The sequence below is a fragment of the Lynx canadensis genome, chromosome A2 (assembly GCF_007474595.2).
Source record: "Lynx canadensis isolate LIC74 chromosome A2, mLynCan4.pri.v2, whole genome shotgun sequence".
NCBI classification, from domain to species: Eukaryota; Metazoa; Chordata; class Mammalia; order Carnivora; family Felidae; genus Lynx; species Lynx canadensis.
The window spans coordinates 32,760,023-32,777,534 of record NC_044304.2 but is presented as its reverse complement, the minus strand read 5'-3'; the positions used below and the strand labels follow the sequence as shown (position 1 = coordinate 32,777,534).

The 17,512-nt window shown below is 43.3% G+C and overlaps 1 protein-coding gene across 1 annotated transcript in view; it reads left to right on the top strand.

Moving 5' to 3' along the window:
• MAGI1 (membrane associated guanylate kinase, WW and PDZ domain containing 1) overlaps positions 1 to 17,512 on the top strand; it is a 635,623-nt gene that overhangs the window by 587,287 nt on the left and 30,824 nt on the right. The window contains 2 exon segments of the mRNA XM_030307184.1: positions 6,497 to 6,528; positions 16,997 to 17,213. Coding sequence (XP_030163044.1) covers positions 6,497 to 6,528; positions 16,997 to 17,213 — 249 coding nt within the window.

Sequence of the window (17,512 nt, the reverse complement as noted above, 5' to 3'; positions counted from 1 at the left end):
TCATACTGCCTCCCCCCCCCCAATAAAAGCATTGCCCTACCAGGTTCTTTGTTCTTTCATGTAGCAGCAATTTTGCTGATAAATATTAGTGCTCTGCAAAGTCCTTTAATGGAGTTTCTCTCCTGAAAAAATTTTTCCATGTGCCCTTTAGCTCTTCCCGAGAAAGAAGAAGAAACATGCTCTGAAACTTTTCTCTTTCTGCTTGATCCTTCCTTCTCATTATCCTTTCTATTTGCAGATAAAGTATTTTATATACACTGTCCTTATTAGAGGCACAAACTTAGCAGAAGTCATCCTCACTCCACGAGTTGCATCTAACACCATAGACATGTGCTTGGACAAGGTGACTTAACCTGGGGTTCAAAGAACCCAGGAGAATTGGCTTATCAAGGTTACTGGTCAAGATTTCAGAGACTACTGGAAATGATAAGCAAAATTATTTGCTTCTATGCAGCTTTGCTTCAGAGAGGCTCTAACAGCTTTTTTATCCTATTTTCAGTCAAGGCCATGGCCCAGTAATTTGTAACACAGCCACTTGAGTAGAAATGGTAGTCCTTGAGCCAATAGAGAGCTAGAAGAAACTCCAGGTAATTTTTAACCTAGCGGTGCACTAAAGTGAATAAACACATATCATTGTCCAAACTCACTGAATAACGCTACTCTGTTTATACTTGTCGTTGTGTGTAAAATCTGGAAAACTTGGGAAAGACTCAAAGCAATATGAATAACTTACTAATTCTAGAATTCAGAAGCAGTATTTTAATACATGTTCTTGTAGTCTTTGGATGTGTGATGTGTGTGTGATACATGCATATACCTATTTTTACAATGAGCTTATATTCTGTGTACAGTTTTATCCTGCTTTTAACATCTTGTATCATTACTACTTTTCCACATCACTAAATGTTCTTCACTGGACCCATTTTTAATGGATTCATAATCTTGTTGATAAAACAATGTGTTTGCTCAGTCCCCTGTTCTTAGGAGTCGTTTCCAATTTTTATCTTCTTTAAATAATACTGTGTTGAACATCCTTTTAGATACACGTAAATCTTTGTGAGCCTCTCTGATTATTTCCTTAATGCACACTCTTAATGATGAGTTTATTGGGGGTAAAGTCCACTATAATTTTCAAGTTTGGCATTTAGGAATACATGTTGATGTCTTTTGATTTTTTTTAATGTTTTCTTTATTTTTGAGAGAGAGAGAGAGAGAGAGAGAGAGAGAAAGCAGGTGAGGGGCAGAGAGAGAGGGAGACTCAAAATCCGAAGCAGCCTCCAGGTTCTGAGTTGTCAGCACAAAGCCCAACGCGGGGCTCAAACTCACAAACTGTGAGACCATAACCTGAAGTTGGATGCTTAACCAACTAAGCCACCCAGGCACCCCAATTGATGTGTTTTAGAATAAAAAAGATAGTGGGGTCTGAGATGAAAATGTGCTCAGGAGTAGTCTATTCTGTTTTTGGAATATAAGAGTAGCTCCAGACCAAATTCTCACAGTCGTCTTTTCCGTGGCTTTCATTGGTCTCCATGAACTAACCACCTGATTGCCTCAATCAATCAATCAGTCTCTCTCCCGCTCTCTTTCTCTCTCTCTTTTTCACTATATGTAACAGTCCCCCTGCTCCTTGAACATTGCATTCGTTACCTGATTCAACACCAGTGCTGTTTTCAGTCACCCATTTTGCGATGCAAAACTTTAAAGAATCCCCTATGTTCTAGGACATGTTCTAGCACATTAGTATGTGCTAGAATGCAAAGGAGGAAACCAAAATGTTTCCATTAAAACGCTCACATCTAGAGACCACGTGCACCCTGGATTGGCTATCACAATAAAAACAATATAAATTAATGGCATAGTACATTTTTGTCACTTGTAGATCCACTTTGCTTATGACAGTGACTTTCCGATTCACATTTTCAAAGCCTCTTGCATGATTTTTTCTTTGTTCTTTCAGTCGGTAAGGTTGGTTGACATTGTCACTTCCTTTAGCCTGGAGGAAGTTAGGTCCAAGAAAGTCTGATTTCTTTGCCACAATTCAGGCTTGATCATCTCGGTGCCAAAAGGGCAGTGAATGACTAATGTTTGGCTTCCCACGGAAGAGTAGCTGAGCTATCGACATCTTCCCTATGTCCGTTTAGTCCACAGGATAAACACAAGTCTTAATCTCAACAGGGTGCCTAAAGAAACTGTGTACATATATATTAATTTGGGGGAAAGTAAGCAATTCTTGAAGGCTCTAGAGGTGAATGATGGCTCTTGAGATTTAAGAGTGCAGTAGAATGTTCTGAAATTTGGTATATTCATCTTACTTAAAAAGGCAGTATAGGCTTTTGTTTATCGTGGTGTTCATCTGCGTGTACGTGTGTGTTCATAAATAAGTAAAGCTTTGCTTGTAGAAGATCCTAAAATAGGTAATAAAACCGTGAGCCAAAGAACACACAGTTTTGGCATGTAACCTTCTAGTCTTTGTTTCCAAATGCATATGTATTCTGTTATGTTTTTACTTTTTGCTATCAATTTTTGCATACAACCATTATAAAATTTCACCAAGAATAACATTTGCCATTTAGTTGTATGCGAACGTGTTCAGTAACGTGCTTTATGGTCTTGGTATTTAAAAGGAAAGCGTTCTCTTCATGTTATTTGGTCAGATTCCAGTCACTAACAGAGAATTTGCCATTTGGTTTCTCCAAAAGGACATTTCCTTTTTCATAGGGAACTTTGGAAATTCAGGTCCCACTTTTCTCACTTGTATAAATCACACTTAGACTCACACTTTGAATGTATGCTTCCCCGTAAAAGTTTTCTGGGACCCCTTTGAAATAGCATTTGCCACCTTCTCGGCTCTAACAGCAGATGGTGCCATTGGTAGACTCTTCCTTCTGCCTCTTCTCAAAATCTCCCTTCTTTTCCCTGAAGGGAGCAGGTGAGCCCATTAAGACAGGTGCTGTTTCTTCCCATACCTCACATGTGGTAGGTGACACGATTGCCCCTGGGAACACAAAGTGCGATTTGTCCTGGGAAAACCACCGTTGGGCTGTGAAGCATGCGGTCACGCTGCTTTCTGTCGCCCATCCGGTGTGGGATGGCCCGCACTCAGCTCTCACTTGATAACAACCACATCGTGTGCTTTCTAGGTCTTGGAAAATTCTGCCAAAGGGTGACCTTTTTTGAGTATTTTCTGATGAGGTCTCCCAGCTGTTTTCAAACCATCTGAGTAGTTTTGGCTAAAATATATTATAAATTGTAATCAGGAGCTTTGTTCCCGCATTCATATTCATTAGATTTTAAGATTTAATGACTATGTGGACTTAAAGCAAATCCTTGATTTCTTTTTTAAAAAGCACTCAAGTGAGTCTCTCGATTTTTGACTTTCTGAATACTAATTTAGGGCCAACTTTGGCTCCTGTAAAAGGTGTAGCTTTTGAAAAACAAGGTAGCAAAGAGGAACAAATTCCTCTCTAAATTAATACTTTTTCTTCTTTGTTGTTAAATACAACTCGTAGGGTCAGTTGAGCGGGGATATTTTGGGATGTTGCACGGAGGGCTTCCTCAGAGGAAACAGGACTATAACTCTTACCCCAGTTTGCTTCAGACTGGTTGGTTTTGTACACTTAATGGAAGGGCCATTAATTAATTAATGTTCATGTTTAAATAAATGTTTTATTGCCTCAGCAAGATTATGAATATGGTATTCTTGATGAAGGTTCTTGATGAAGAATTCTAGATGAAGGCTAGGTTGGCCTCACCTAGCCCCTCCGATCCCAGCCCCTCCTCGCCCACCAGAAACACCCCAGTGAGGAGTCTTGTGTGGACAGTTGTGGAATGCGGACACCGTGCCTTTGTTTGGGTATATTTGACACCGGCCTCCTCCTATACCCGCCGTTCTGCAGCATGTTGCTTGCATTCAGCATCGTGTCTTGGAGCCCATGCATGCTACTCAGAGAAAAAGCTCACTGCTTTTAACCTCTGCAGACTGCCTTATAGGTGCGCTGTTCCACAGTTTCTTTAGAACCTCCGGTCCTTTCCAGGTTTCTTTTATGCCACCCCTGCTGCAGTGAGCATCCTCGTATATACCTGCACTTTGAGCGTGTGTTTCTGTATGATAGGGAAAGAAAAGTACCCTTTATTTTATACACGAACTCTTCAGAGACCAGGAATTTAAGATGGTTGGTTTTATAGATGATGAGCGGAGTACGGATCAAAGCCACTTTCCCTGACTCCTCCTACCTCGTTGGAGATTCTTGACACATTTTTATAGAGTCACTGGGATCTTGTGTGAAGACAAGTCTGGTGAAAGCTAACTACAGTGAAATGTTGCATCTTGCAGTTAACGAAGAAGGTCAGTCAGAATTAGGGAAAAAAATCTGAGTGCAAAGATGCAATATTAGATACTTTTGAAGTGTGTGCAGTGACCAACACTAATATAACTGAATAAAATTCCTTAAGGGAATCACATTAATGAACAAATAAAAACATTTCATAATTTTTTAAAGAATAGTGACCCAACCAGATTACCCAGCACAGTTTTTCTCATCCACAGGTAAAATAGTTCCCCTGCAATATTTTTTAGACTTTAACAGGTTAGGCAGATGACCTTTCCTAGGGGGAGGAAGATAACCATAAGCACGTCCTTCCTGAACGGTGTAAACTCTCAAAGGCCGGTGAAGGGGTTGACATTTGAGAGGCCTCCTCTACGCCAGGTGTGAGGCTTTAAAATGTTTTGTCTCTTTAAGTATCATCATCCTGTGAAGTGAAGCTTACTATCTCCATTTCGTAAACCGAGACGCTGAAGCATGGACAGCTCTAAAGCCAGCTTCACGAAGGTCTGCCTGTGCGATCTCGCTGGACCTGAAAGAGTCCTCCTCTTTCCACCGTCTCCCAGTCTCCTTAAGTGTGGTCCTCAGACCTCCTGCATCGGAATCTCCTGGAAGATTTGTTTACAGTGCAGATTCCCTGGCCCTTGGGGGTGGGGCCCAGGGTTCTGCATTTGTGAAAGTCTGTACGTTCTCCTTATGTACTTGGAAGTCTGAGAGCCACTCGGCCAGGCCGTGATGACCTCGTTTTGGTGATGACGTGATGAGCCTTGCCAGAAGCGTCCCCAATGCCTTTGGGGACAAGTAATCCATGAGAAGCCATGCCTCACTTGCAGTGGGCACATGAGCAGTGCTCCTCTGCTGGCTTCCTCCTACTCATCCACTTCTGTTGCCTCGTGTTACTTGTGCTGAACTTAGCACAGCTCATGGTTTGACAAGTCACTTCCCAAAGCATTGAAATCATCACACTACACGGGGATCATTTTCTAAAAAAGGTTGAAGTTTCCAGTGCAAAATCATCAGATCAGAAGTCTGTCTTTTGTGCCCAGTACAGATGGAATCTGCATTTTGCATTCTAACCCTTGCTCAAACCAAAAATGAAAAATAGATAAAAAATGAGAGGACAGCTTGCAGAAATGATTACCTTTGAAACACCGTTCTATGCTTTTATTTTTCATTCTAGCCCTCCTTTGCTTCACTCTCCTGTTGGCAGGTTTCCCACATGTCTGCCCCTAATCGCTGCTGACTTTTCTAGAAGTGTGCAGCAATCACCAGCCTCTTCCAGCTCTCACCCTGCCGTGAAAGACGGGGTTCTGGAAGAGCCAGCTAGGATCAGTGAATACCTTTTTCTCTTCTGCCTTTTTTCTTTATCCATTATCATCTTCTCTCAGCTCCATGAAATTTTCTCATTCACTCCCCCAACAATCTGCTTTCCTCTTGAGGGTCTGGCCCCAGCTAGTGTCCTTTCCAACAAGCTAAATAGGAGTGTGCTTGGTTGACTGACATGCATGGAGAGGTGTGCCCATGGTCTGGAGGGGGTCCTACAGCAAGTTAAATTTGTGTTCTCTGCTGGCAAAAGAACATCCATCCGTCTTTGTTTTGGTGTTCAGCGCATCCAAATAAAGAAGGCATTTCCTCTCCTGAAAGGCGGTGGGGGGCGGGGGAGGGAGGGAGGAAAGGAAAGAAACGACCCAAAAAAAAGAAAGAAAGAAAAATTTAATTTTAACCATGTACTCCTCTGCAACTAAATATATACCCCTTCCTCTGTCCTGATTGGTCCGCTTCAATTGACAAGTGGATCGTGGGGAAAGGAAATATCCTGGACTTAATTGTAAGTTAAGTCTCTCTTAATCCAGAAGAGCATTTGAGATTCTGTCCAAGTGTTCAATTTCCCAGGCCGCTGAGGTCTGTGAATTTCTTTTCCCAGCCTCCAGGCTGCTGCAGTACAAGCCAGCATAGCTAATGCAGATAGATCTCCTGCCTCTCGCTCTCCTCCTCCCTCTGCTTTGATTCGATATGAACAGCCTGGTAACTCCGATGCTGGGGAGAAATCTGACATAACTCTGCAGATGGCTAGGTTGCCATGAAACACCTGGGGATTGTTCTTTAAGGAAAAGGTAACATTTATATGCTAATGATTTTTTCCCCCTCTTCCCTCCTTGTTGCATTTTTTCCAGGGTTGCCAGTTCCCAAGAAGAGCCCAAAGTCGGTAAGGACTTGTCAGTTACTTGATTCTTGTTTGCCGGGGGGTGGGGGCTGGTGGTGGGAAGGGACGCCGTCTGGTTTGACTTCACGTAATGTGTTTTAGAGTAGATGGGGGAGACGGTAGCTCCGGCTCATTTGATTAAGTTCTGAGGGTCTGTTTGGTATAGAAGGTGTTTGGGTTTGTCTTTAACTGTCTAGTGATTTGTGGGCAGGCTGCAGGAGCCAGGTTAAAGAATGCATGTTTGGAATCTTCTCTATAAATGCATCATGACTGGCATTCAAATGGATGACTTTCTTAGGTGTTTTAACTTGATACAAATGCTATTGTTTCCTTTGGGAGGGGGGTGGGGGAGAGCTCCACCTGCTTTCTGGGTAAGGTTGCTCTTAACTGGTGTTTCCATCCGTTCACATGGGCAGATTCTCTCCTTGAGCTTTCTTATGCATTGGCTGATGAATTATTTACAAAATTAAAAAGCCTGCAGGTTTGAAGAATTGCTTTGCCCTGTATATATATCCACGCTCACATGCAACCCTGTTCGCTGCCCCAGCATTGAGAATAAGACATTTCCTTGCTGTCGAAATGTCCTTTGTTGTTTTGCTAGCTTTAGCAGCATTATGCTGCAGGTATAGGATTCTTTAAAAAAAAAAAATCAATGTTTTGCTGTCCTTTCTAATCTGGTTTCCCTGAAGATGCATTACCTAGTTGACATGTTAGCTAATAGCTTAGAGGCTATGGTGTTGTGCTTGGTGGTGTCAGCTTCTGTTCCCAGGGCACTGACAACAAATTAAAATGCTACTTAAAACTCAAAATCTGGACCTAGGATGCCTATGAAATTGATCCAGGAGAAGGAAGCTTCCCGATTCATTAACATTTGGGTAAAGAGGGGTACTTCCATGTGGCTTAGAGTATTCGGGGGAGGGAAGATTTACGGCTTTCTGCCATCCGGGAAAGGAGAGCCTTTAAAACTTTGCAGCGAACGGGGCTGCAGTGGAATTCTTTCCACCTGTCTCCAAGCCTGGCGGCGAGAGGCAGAAGTTTATTAAGGAGATGAGCAAAGAAGCTTCTTGCATTCTTAAGCTCCACTCCTAAGTTGTCCAAAGAGAAAAGCCTGCAATAATTGATGTGCTTCCAGTGGCACGGTGCTGTGGTGTCTACAACATGTGACTTCGGGCTGCCTCCCTTGTCAGTCTGTGTTAATGTTGAAGCTGAAAAGCGCTGGTAGGTGTGCACATCGGAACCACAGAGATGCCAATGCTCAGGAGCGCGCGCGCGTGTGTGTGTGTGTGTGTGCACGTGCATGCACATGGCACATGTGTGTCCTGATCCCCAGGTCATAGTCAGAAACCTATTCAGCCTTCAGAAAAATAGAAGTAAATCCGAAAGATGTGTCTCATGAGCTTGAGTTAGCCATCCTTTTTTCTCCCCCACCCGCAAGCGTTTTCCGTGATGCACGGAGTTAATTTGCACACCCCACATGGAATGGAGTCTTAACGAGGAGCATACTGGGGGGAGATATAGCAGGTCTGCCCAGGGAGCATGACATCAAGGAGTAAGGTGTTCTTTTTGGTTTTGCATCCCATTTAAACTTACTTTGCAAAAGGATGTTGTGGATTTCATTTGCATCATTTCTTCCCCAAAGTGTTTTGGAATTCACTGCCGAACTCAAAGGATATCAAACAGGTATAGAGCCTGTTTTCACCAAGTCAGTTAAGAGAATTCCCTATGACAGTTTATTTTTGTAGAAGCCGTGTCATTAGCAAGCAGCAAGCCAATTACTCCGGCTGCTTTCCTAGGAAAAAAGCGTTCTTAACTGCTTTGCCCACAGTCTGCTGGCTCTTAATTACCACAAGCTAAGAGCCTGGTGTGTTGCCGGGTTAGAAAAGAACAAGCCCCCAGCCTGGGGCTTGTCCTTACCTGATTTCTGTGCCAGGACAGGGATGATGGTTTTCACAGCATTGCTGGCACAGTCTGGCAGCTGCTGTACAAAATTTGGGAACAATCAGCCAAGGTCTGCCATTGCCAGTAGAGCATTGCTAACATCTGTGATCCGTGGGAGCTCTGTACAGGTGGGTTGAGAGCTGTTTCCCTTCCCCAGTTAGAATTTTGATGATGTCCTGCCAGAGAGACAGATGTTGATGGGATTTTTCTGGTGGGGTCGAAGGGAATCCATGGGGAAGCTGGATGTCATGGTTCCAGAAAGCCAGGCACATAATAGCAGACAGGGTCAGTTGTGCAAGATAAGTAATGAATGCACGTGGATTGTGCCAGGTTATAACATGCTGAGATGTACCATTAGCTCTGTGAATATACGGTCTTAACCCGGGACCATGTTTTTTCTCTGTTCTAGAGTCTTCTGACATTGTTGGCTCGCTCATGTGACTGACAGCTTCCTTTTGCCCTCATACCTTTTTTTTTTTTTAATGTTTTCAATAATTAATTAGTTGGGTTTTTATTAGAACAAAAGGACTTTTTGATCTTGTTTTCCCTCCTGGGCAGTGTCTCTAGCTTACTCTTCATAAGCAGTTTCACCTACTAGATTTAGTTTAAATGTTAAGCTTATGGGTTCTATACACTGGGAACAATGGCAATGCCTTAATAAATTGTTATTCATTTAATACCTGGATGTTAATACCATAACATCAGGAATTTTTTTGCCACATGGCAGAGAAAAAAATGAGACATATTTGCTGTCAGGTTTTAGACCTCACTGGAGAACTGATTCTGAGACCCAATTTAATCATCCTGACTGGAAACCTACTTAACTGAGACTCTTGTTCTGAATCATGCTCAAGGATTTTGTAAGAATTTAAAACTCTAGGGGTGCCTCGCTGGCTCAGTCGGTACGTAGAGCTCATGACTCTTGATCTCGGCATCGTGAGTTCAAGCCCCACATTGGGTGTACAGATTACTAAAAAAATAAATAGGTAAACTTAAAAAAATTAATTTAAAACTCTAAATACCACATCAAACCCTGAATTTTAAGTCAGTATTCACTTTTGTTTTCTCACTAGTTCGTTTCCCAGCTGTGACTTCCCTTTCTCCCTTCCTTCATCTGTCCATCTGTCCGTGTAACCCATCCATGCATCTATCCTTGCGTTTATCTTTTATGCGCTCATCCCCCAACTATCCGTCCATCTATCCATTTATTTAGCAATTTGTATCAAGAACCTAGTAAGTATCAGGTTTGGTGTGAGGCACTGGAAATACTATGGTAAATAGGTTGGTCCTGTGCCTTTCTTGGCGGGGCTTGCAAACACATACTGTTTTGATTCCTCCTTTCAGAAAAAAGATTCATTGTCACAAATCACCAAAAATTGTCTGCATTTGTTGCCTCAGCCTGTGTTTATTGAGGTTCTTCTGTATGCCAGACCCAGTGCCAGCAGACAACAGGATCTAAACCAGAAAACACTCCTGCCCTCAGGCAACTGGGGAGAGAGAAACAATAGTCACATAAACAGGCAGATCTGCATGAATCCTCCTCATGGGGCGTAAAGGCAGAAACCTTCCCAAGTTAAAAAAAAAAGCAGAAAGATAATCTAGAACCAAGTACACACATAATGAAAATCACTCAGCTCTTAATTGCAACCTCCTAAGTTAAATAGTCCTTACAAAGCCCCAGCAAGGACCCAGGGCTGAGATGCTGTGATTGAGCTGTGGAATTTTTCTGAGTTCCCCAGCAGCCTGAGCAATACGGGAAGCCTTATTTACGTAGCTGTTATTGTCAGATCAAAGAAAGCATACCATATTCATAAAGAAGACAAAACTTCCCCAGTTACTAAAAAACTTCTCATCAAGTTTTCATACAGGGAACACGAAATGTCCGAGAGACCAAGGAAGTCTGTTCAACAAACTGCAGCAAAGGCAGCAAGCTGAAAAGAAGCAGTAGTGACAGGTTTCTGGTCCATTGTCCTCGGCTCCTTTCCCTTGGAAGAGACCCTAGGGATACTGCTGATGACCAGTTGTTAAGAGATGTGAGAGGGAGAGAGAGAGAGAGATCTCTCAGGTAATATACCCAGTGTGTGACCCCAGCCAGAATCACCCAGTTTTATGTATCCTGCCTGGTTTTCAAACTCTCCTGGTTGTCTTAACTCCCCAGAGCCACAAAGCAGTGAGTAGTAGAAGGAAGAAGGATTAGGGTTGCTCATGTAAATCTCCTTGTCCCTCACCTTCTCTCAGCGATGCACTCCCTCAACCCCTCGGAGCCTAGAAGATAGACTTTGCTTTTGTATCTTTCAAACATTCCATGTGAACCAAAATTCATTTTCATATCCGATCGATACTTTCCTTTTCTTCTCCATTAACTCCTCTCATTTGCCTTTTTAGAAGAGATTATTTGACTTAGACTCGTAAATGATAAAAGAAAGAGACAAAGAGAAAGACCATCCTCTGCTTTGGCTTGTATTTGCGTCTCTGATTTTTGCACAACCTTTAACGACATTGGCCTAATATCTCATCAGCACTTGGAGTTTTTCCTGTTGTCCATGTAAATCACTGCAGTGGCCTTCAGTCTTGGCAGATAAGTGAACTGTAAATAATTTTGCTTTAAAATGGATCGATTTGTCATCTTTAAGCCACATGAATTCTTTTCATCATTTAAGCTCCTAAGTGCTGTCTGTATTCATTTACTCTTCTGAGCAAATATTTTCAGCTCACTTTATAAGTACCTTCGTTTTGAAATCATTTTGTGAAATACTGATGAGTTGATTTTTTTTTCCTGTTTCCAATTATAAAAACCATTGCATCTTCCCAATTGCCCTGGCCTGTCAATAGTTAGGAAATCATTTGTTCTAGGGAGGTTGGTACAATTTTATTTTAAAAGACCTTATGACACAAGTGTGTGTGGGTAGTGTGTGGCCAAGGACTTTTGTGGAGCTTTGAAAATTGAGCCCATTTCTTTCTTCCTAGTCAACTGATACGAGATTTAAAGATAAAAATCTTCCTTCCCAAATAATCAGAACAGTGACAAGAGCTAGCTTTGGAAATACCCATCCCAGTATGTGGTACATCTTTCCAACTAGTCGCTCAAGCCGGAGACCTGGGAAGTGAATATCTGTGGTTCCAAGATGTCCTCCCCTCCTTTTCCTCTTCCCTGCCCTCCATTCAGCAACACCTATTGAATCTGGCACCAAAATGTCTTTGACTTCACTTTTTCCCCCTCCCCTTCATTACTGCTATTCTTTAGTGTAAACCACCTTGGATCCCTCACATAAAATACACGACAGCCTCTCCTCTTTGCTTTTACTCCTGTCCACACCAACCTAGTCACCCCCTCAGTAGCCAGACCAAACTCTCTATAAGTTATTTGGGTCCTGGCACATCCCTGCTTTAAATTCCTGATTAGATTTCTTCTCCTCTGAACTAAGAATGAAACCCAAACTCTTTAAAGCACCCCTCAGAGTCCTTGCAGTATCTGGTCTCCAAGCATATCTGAGGCCATACCACTCCCTTGCTGTGTCCCACTACGTTCTCTCTCTTCTTCAGACAGCCCAAGCTCGTTTTTGCTTTGAAGACTTAGCACATACTGTTCCCATTAATGGGCTGTTTTTCCAGAAGTCTCTCCCTACCACCTACCCACAGGACATTGCAGGATGTTGGTATCAAACTGTTAGGTTTATGTGATTAATGTCCATCAACACACACACACACACACACACACACACACACACCTAGATACAAGCATCAATTCTAAGAGTTTAGGTACTATCTCCCTTTGCACATTTATGCCTGAGAATCTGGCTCACAGCAAGTGTCCTGTGTGTACTTATTGGATGAGTGAACTGTAATGCATGTCAATATGCATTGTGGGTAGCTACGTACAAGGGCTTGGTCTGGACGTTCTGGCATTTGTGTGCTAGGTCGTCACGTGGTGCTGGTATGCATCGAAGAACAGACTTGAAATGTCTCTTGAGCTACAGATAGATCTCTTGGGACCAGTTTCTCACCTAGAAAAATGAGGAGAAAGACAATCCCACCAGATGCAAATCTGATCCTGTGCTATAACTAGTTCAGAAGTGAGTTTGTTCTCATGCCCCAGGTCTTTGCTGAGAGGTAATTCCGGGTGGCTGTAGAGGTACAAGTTGACTTTAATTTGAGAGATACATAAACATGACTTTTCTCCTGGACGGTTCTGGGCTCTAATCAGATAAAAGGCAACATGAAAGCTAATTAGCATGCCCACAGAAGGGAAGAAGGCATATTTTGAACTCTAGCACATACACACAGAGCATATAGCTTCAAAAAACTTAGACTACCAAGATATTGAATACAGAATATATCTTCAAATCAAGTGGTTTGCATAATTGAACTTGAAAAGAAACATAAGGCGAGGTTAAATCTTATCAGAGGAAAATCTAAACCGCTTCCAGAATGTTGTGCATTAGCCCATTAGCGTGGGTTAGAATATGTCATCTAGTGATAGCTTTAAGTGGTGACAGTTTTTTTTGAGCGTGTTCTCAGGATGATGCTTTATTTACTTCTGTTTGCCAAATTTAGGAACAGGGTTTAGGTGGCATTTAAAAGGGATGCAGAGATGCAGTTCCAGAGATAGTTTTATTATTAAAAAAAATTTTTTTTAACGTTTATTTATTTTTGAGACAGAGAGAGACAGAGCATGAATGGGGGAGGGTCAGAGAGAGAGGGAGACACAGAATCCAAAACAGACTCCAGGCTCTGAGCTGTCAGCACAGAGCCCGACGCGGGGCTCAAACCCACGGACCGCGAGATCATGACCTGAGCCAAAGTCGGATGCCCAACGGACTGAGCCACCCAGGCGCCCCCAGAGACAGTTTTACAAACTCATTGCACATTCTGTCATTTTGTATTAAATTGGACCGGAGTCAGACATTTGTTGGGAGGTGAGAAAGGGTGTTAAAATTTGAAAAATGGCCCAAGCCATTTCTGGTGGACTTTGTTTGCACACCGTGGTAATGGCAAAGCTGTTCTTCAGTCAAACCTGAGATTTCCAGGTCCTCCGTGTCAGAGATTTGTTACATCCATCTGAGGGTCTCGGGAAGCCGCAAGACGGCAGACACAACCTGTGCACATGATCTTGTGGGCATGTGTGTAAAAACACATGTGCGTTCTCTGCAGGAGAAAAGGCCAGCCCGTTAGCAGATTCTGTCAGTGGGGCAAGGTTGCCAGAAAGAAATTTTGCTCCAGTTCAGAAGGAGGGGGTGAGCGGCAGAGGTTACATTGGGGTTCCAGGGACTACAAAGTAACCCTGGGAAAGAAGACTGTGACCTTTCCCTCAGGTAACCCTGCAGGGCAGCTCACTTTAGGTCCCAGTGAGGCTTTGTGAAGCGTCGTCTTGACCCAAAGGATCCTGAAGATTCGGGGATCAGAGACTGACGTTAACTGTGAAATGAATTTAGCGTCAATAGACCAGTCCCACATTCTGGCATTTGCTACTATTTGAGGAACCCAGAGATGGTGGGCATTTGAACGAGGGGATGCGGTTCTTAGGGTGAACTCCAGAGGTCCTTAATCTGTGGAATTACTTCCTTTTATATTTAAAATACTCTTTTCCTCCTTTCCTGAGAACAAAAATAAAACACTACCAAAATATAAAAAGTAACAGCTGCATTAATTCTCCTTACCAAGGTTTACTTCAAGATGAAAGTAGCTTTAAATTTTGTCTTGATTATAACAAGCATTATCTATACCTTATAAAAAGCAGATGGGGCGTCTGGGTGGCTCAGTCGGTTAAGCATCCAACTTCGGCTCGGGTCACAATCTTGTGGTCTGCGGGTTCAAGTCCCGCGTCAGGCTCTGTGCTGACAGCTCAGAGCCTGGAGCCTGCCTGATTCTCGTCGCCTTCTCCCTCTGCCCCTCCCCCACTTGCGCTCTGGCTCTCTGTCTCTCTCAAAAATAAATAAACATGAGGGGCGCCTGGGTGGCGCAGTCGGTTAAGCGTCCGACTTCAGCCAGGTCACGATCTCGCGGTCCGTGAGTTCGAGCCCCGCATCGGGCTCTGGGCTGATGGCTCGGAGCCTGGAGCCTGTTTCCGATTCTGTGTCTCCCTCTCTCTCTGCCCCTCCCCCGTTCATGCTCTGTCTCTCTCTGTCCCAAAAATAAATAAACGTTGAAAAAAAAAAAATTTAAAAAAAAAAAAAAAAATAAATAAATAAACATGAAAGGGTGTGTTGGCCGTTAACATTTTCTGACTTGAAGTCTTCAAGCATATCTCCCCAGGGAGGCAAGAAGGCAGCCACTGAGGTTCTTGGAGGGCAGAAATCAGATAGCTGGCCCCAGGAGCCGGAGGTGCTGTCGGGAAGGACTGTTAGAAGCCGGAAAACCAGGTTTTATTCCACATCTCTGGAACTCGGATCCATGTAGGTCTGAGCTGAACACTTCATCCTCACAAGGGAACGGTGTCGATACGGTAGTTGTCCCTGCCCAGATCTCAATGTGCTCTCGTGTCGCCTTCACCAGAGTATGTACGTTGTCCCCCGGAGTCTGAGTGAACTGAGCCTCTCAGGGTTTTATTTACCAAGACCTCTTTGCTAGTGTAGAATGTGGGCCTCAAATTTCTCCCGCAGGCACACCAGATATAATTTTAAGTGCTCTGTCTTGCCTTCATCAAATACATGCCCATCTCCTCACCTTTGAATCCTTGCCAAAATCCATATTGAGACCTGTAATCTGTAATAGTCAAGGGTAGATGAAGTTTCTGCCTTTCTGGGACTTTCTTCAGATACAGATATCGAAGCGAAGACTCAAAGGGGAGGGCGTAAAGGGACCTGAGACTGAGATGAAAGGGAACTTGAACATTTCCATGAAGATGGGGAATGAAAGGTGACGGATACCTGGGGAGAGAGGGAGGAAGGTTTTGATAGGGTTGATTGTAAGACCAAGGGGAAGATTGTGATGCTACATGGAACTTTAGGGAACTGAAATGCTCTGGGTCAAAAGATCTTAGGAAACCAATTAACCAGCACAAGCCATACAGGTCCCATAAGAGAGGACAGAGATACCCCTTCCTGTCCTCTGCCCCTTTACGGTGCTTTTAAGCAGATAAGTATAGGGACATAGCATCTATTAAGTGAGAGGCAGGATTCCAGAATTTGTATTTTGAATGGGGGAAACTGAACACCGGGGCTTACCACCATCTTTTATTCAAGGAAATAAGAACTGAAGTGATTTCATTTCCTGCCAGGTATTTTTCTTCCCGCTAGGTTTTGCTCTCTATTCAATCACCATTCAAACAAAGAGCATTTCATAAAATGGGAAGGGTCTTTTGCTGAGCAGGTTTTAAAGCACAGAAACCTGCTTATTCTATTGAAATTTAATGAAACTCTTTCCTTTTGAATGCTGCTTGGACTTTGGACAGGTTGCAGATCTAACAAGGCTGACCTCCTGAGGTCAACCCATATAGAAAGTCTGATCTTGGTTTTTTAAGCAACAGCAGTGTCAGGAGGTAAAGAGGTGAAAGGTGACTCCTACAAAATTGAGTAGCTAAGAATTATGGAAGCTCTTCATATGATAACTACTTATATGCTTATAAGTACCAGTGCACATATAATGCTAGGCATGATTTTTTAAAAGGTCTGATCTCTTCCTTACAGTGTTGAAGAACTAATGGCAAAAGGTAAAAGTGGGGCATTTTATTATTGAAAGATGCAAAATGGGAAGTCCCCAGGAACATTTTTAGCCCTGATTGTATTTACTCTGGCTGTTATAGCCTTACATTTAAATCCCTCATGGTATTTTGTGTCACATGTTTTGTCCAAAAATTGCTGATGTTGAAGTGATACATCTCGTATCTCTCCCCTGAATTTCAAAGTCATGGATCCAGTTGCTTATAGGACACGTCCAGATGCATGTCTCATAGCTCAAATTTACAAGCCCAGAACTGAACTCTTACTTCTAACTGCACAGACCCAAATAATCTTCCCCCTTATCGCCGCCATATCAGTAAGAGGCTACTTGAGTCTTGCAGTTGGATCAGACCCTCAACTTTGAAGCCGTCCTTGATTCCCTTCTCTCACACCTTGCATACAACCTACTCGTCCCCATCTCTGCCACATTACCCTGGTCCAAGCCATCATCCTCCCTCACCTAGATAGTTACCACAATATCCTAAGGTCTCCCCACTTCACGGCTTGCCCTGGGACCTTCTAAAACAGCAGCCACAAAAATGAGGATGCTAAACTGATACATCTTGTAAAACATGCACCCAGGGTCTTAGCTGGGAACCTATGATGGAAATTGGATTTGTTTTCTGCTCCAGCCCAGAGAGCAATATGGTTTGTGATTATGTCTTCCCATCTGGCCCGCCCCTCTCTCTGTCTGCCAATCACCTGGGGATTTATCTGCATGCAGCACTAGCTGGAGAAAGATGGAAACCCAAATGTTGTTGACGTATTTACATATGTGTGCGCAGACGTGCTGAACAAAAACAAGCTGATGGAAACACCCACTCAGAGAGCCAATAACAATTCTCTTCTTGCTTCTCTCACTCGCTTGCTTTCAGCAACCACTGGAAAGAAAAGACAGCCAGAATAGTTCTCAGCACAGTGTTTCCAGCCACCGGAGCCTGCACACGGCCTCCCCAAGCCACAGCACACAGGTGCTCCCCGAGTACCCACCTGCAGAGGCCCCAACTCCAGATCAAACCGACAGCTCTGGGCAGAAAAAACCAGATCCTTTTAAAATCTGGGCCCAGTCCAGGAGCATGTATGAAAACCGACGTGAGTAGCACCCTGGCCCCTGTCTTCCCGAGCCCCCTCCCCAAGGCTTCAACCATCTCCTGAGGCTTCTTGAAAATAGATTTTCAGTGTGTACACAGAGGAGAGGTAAATCAAGGTGAGAGGCGAAAGCTTCTCCGAGTAGTGATAGAATCTGCTGGGTGTTCATGGAGGATCCATTATGTGTGCAGTGTGGGGAGGGCTTGATATGGATGGTGGTCAAATAAAGGGCTTGGATAAAAATGGATTTATTTTTCCCTTCACTTAGAAGACGTGGCAGGTAAGAGCTGCTGTCTCGTTAA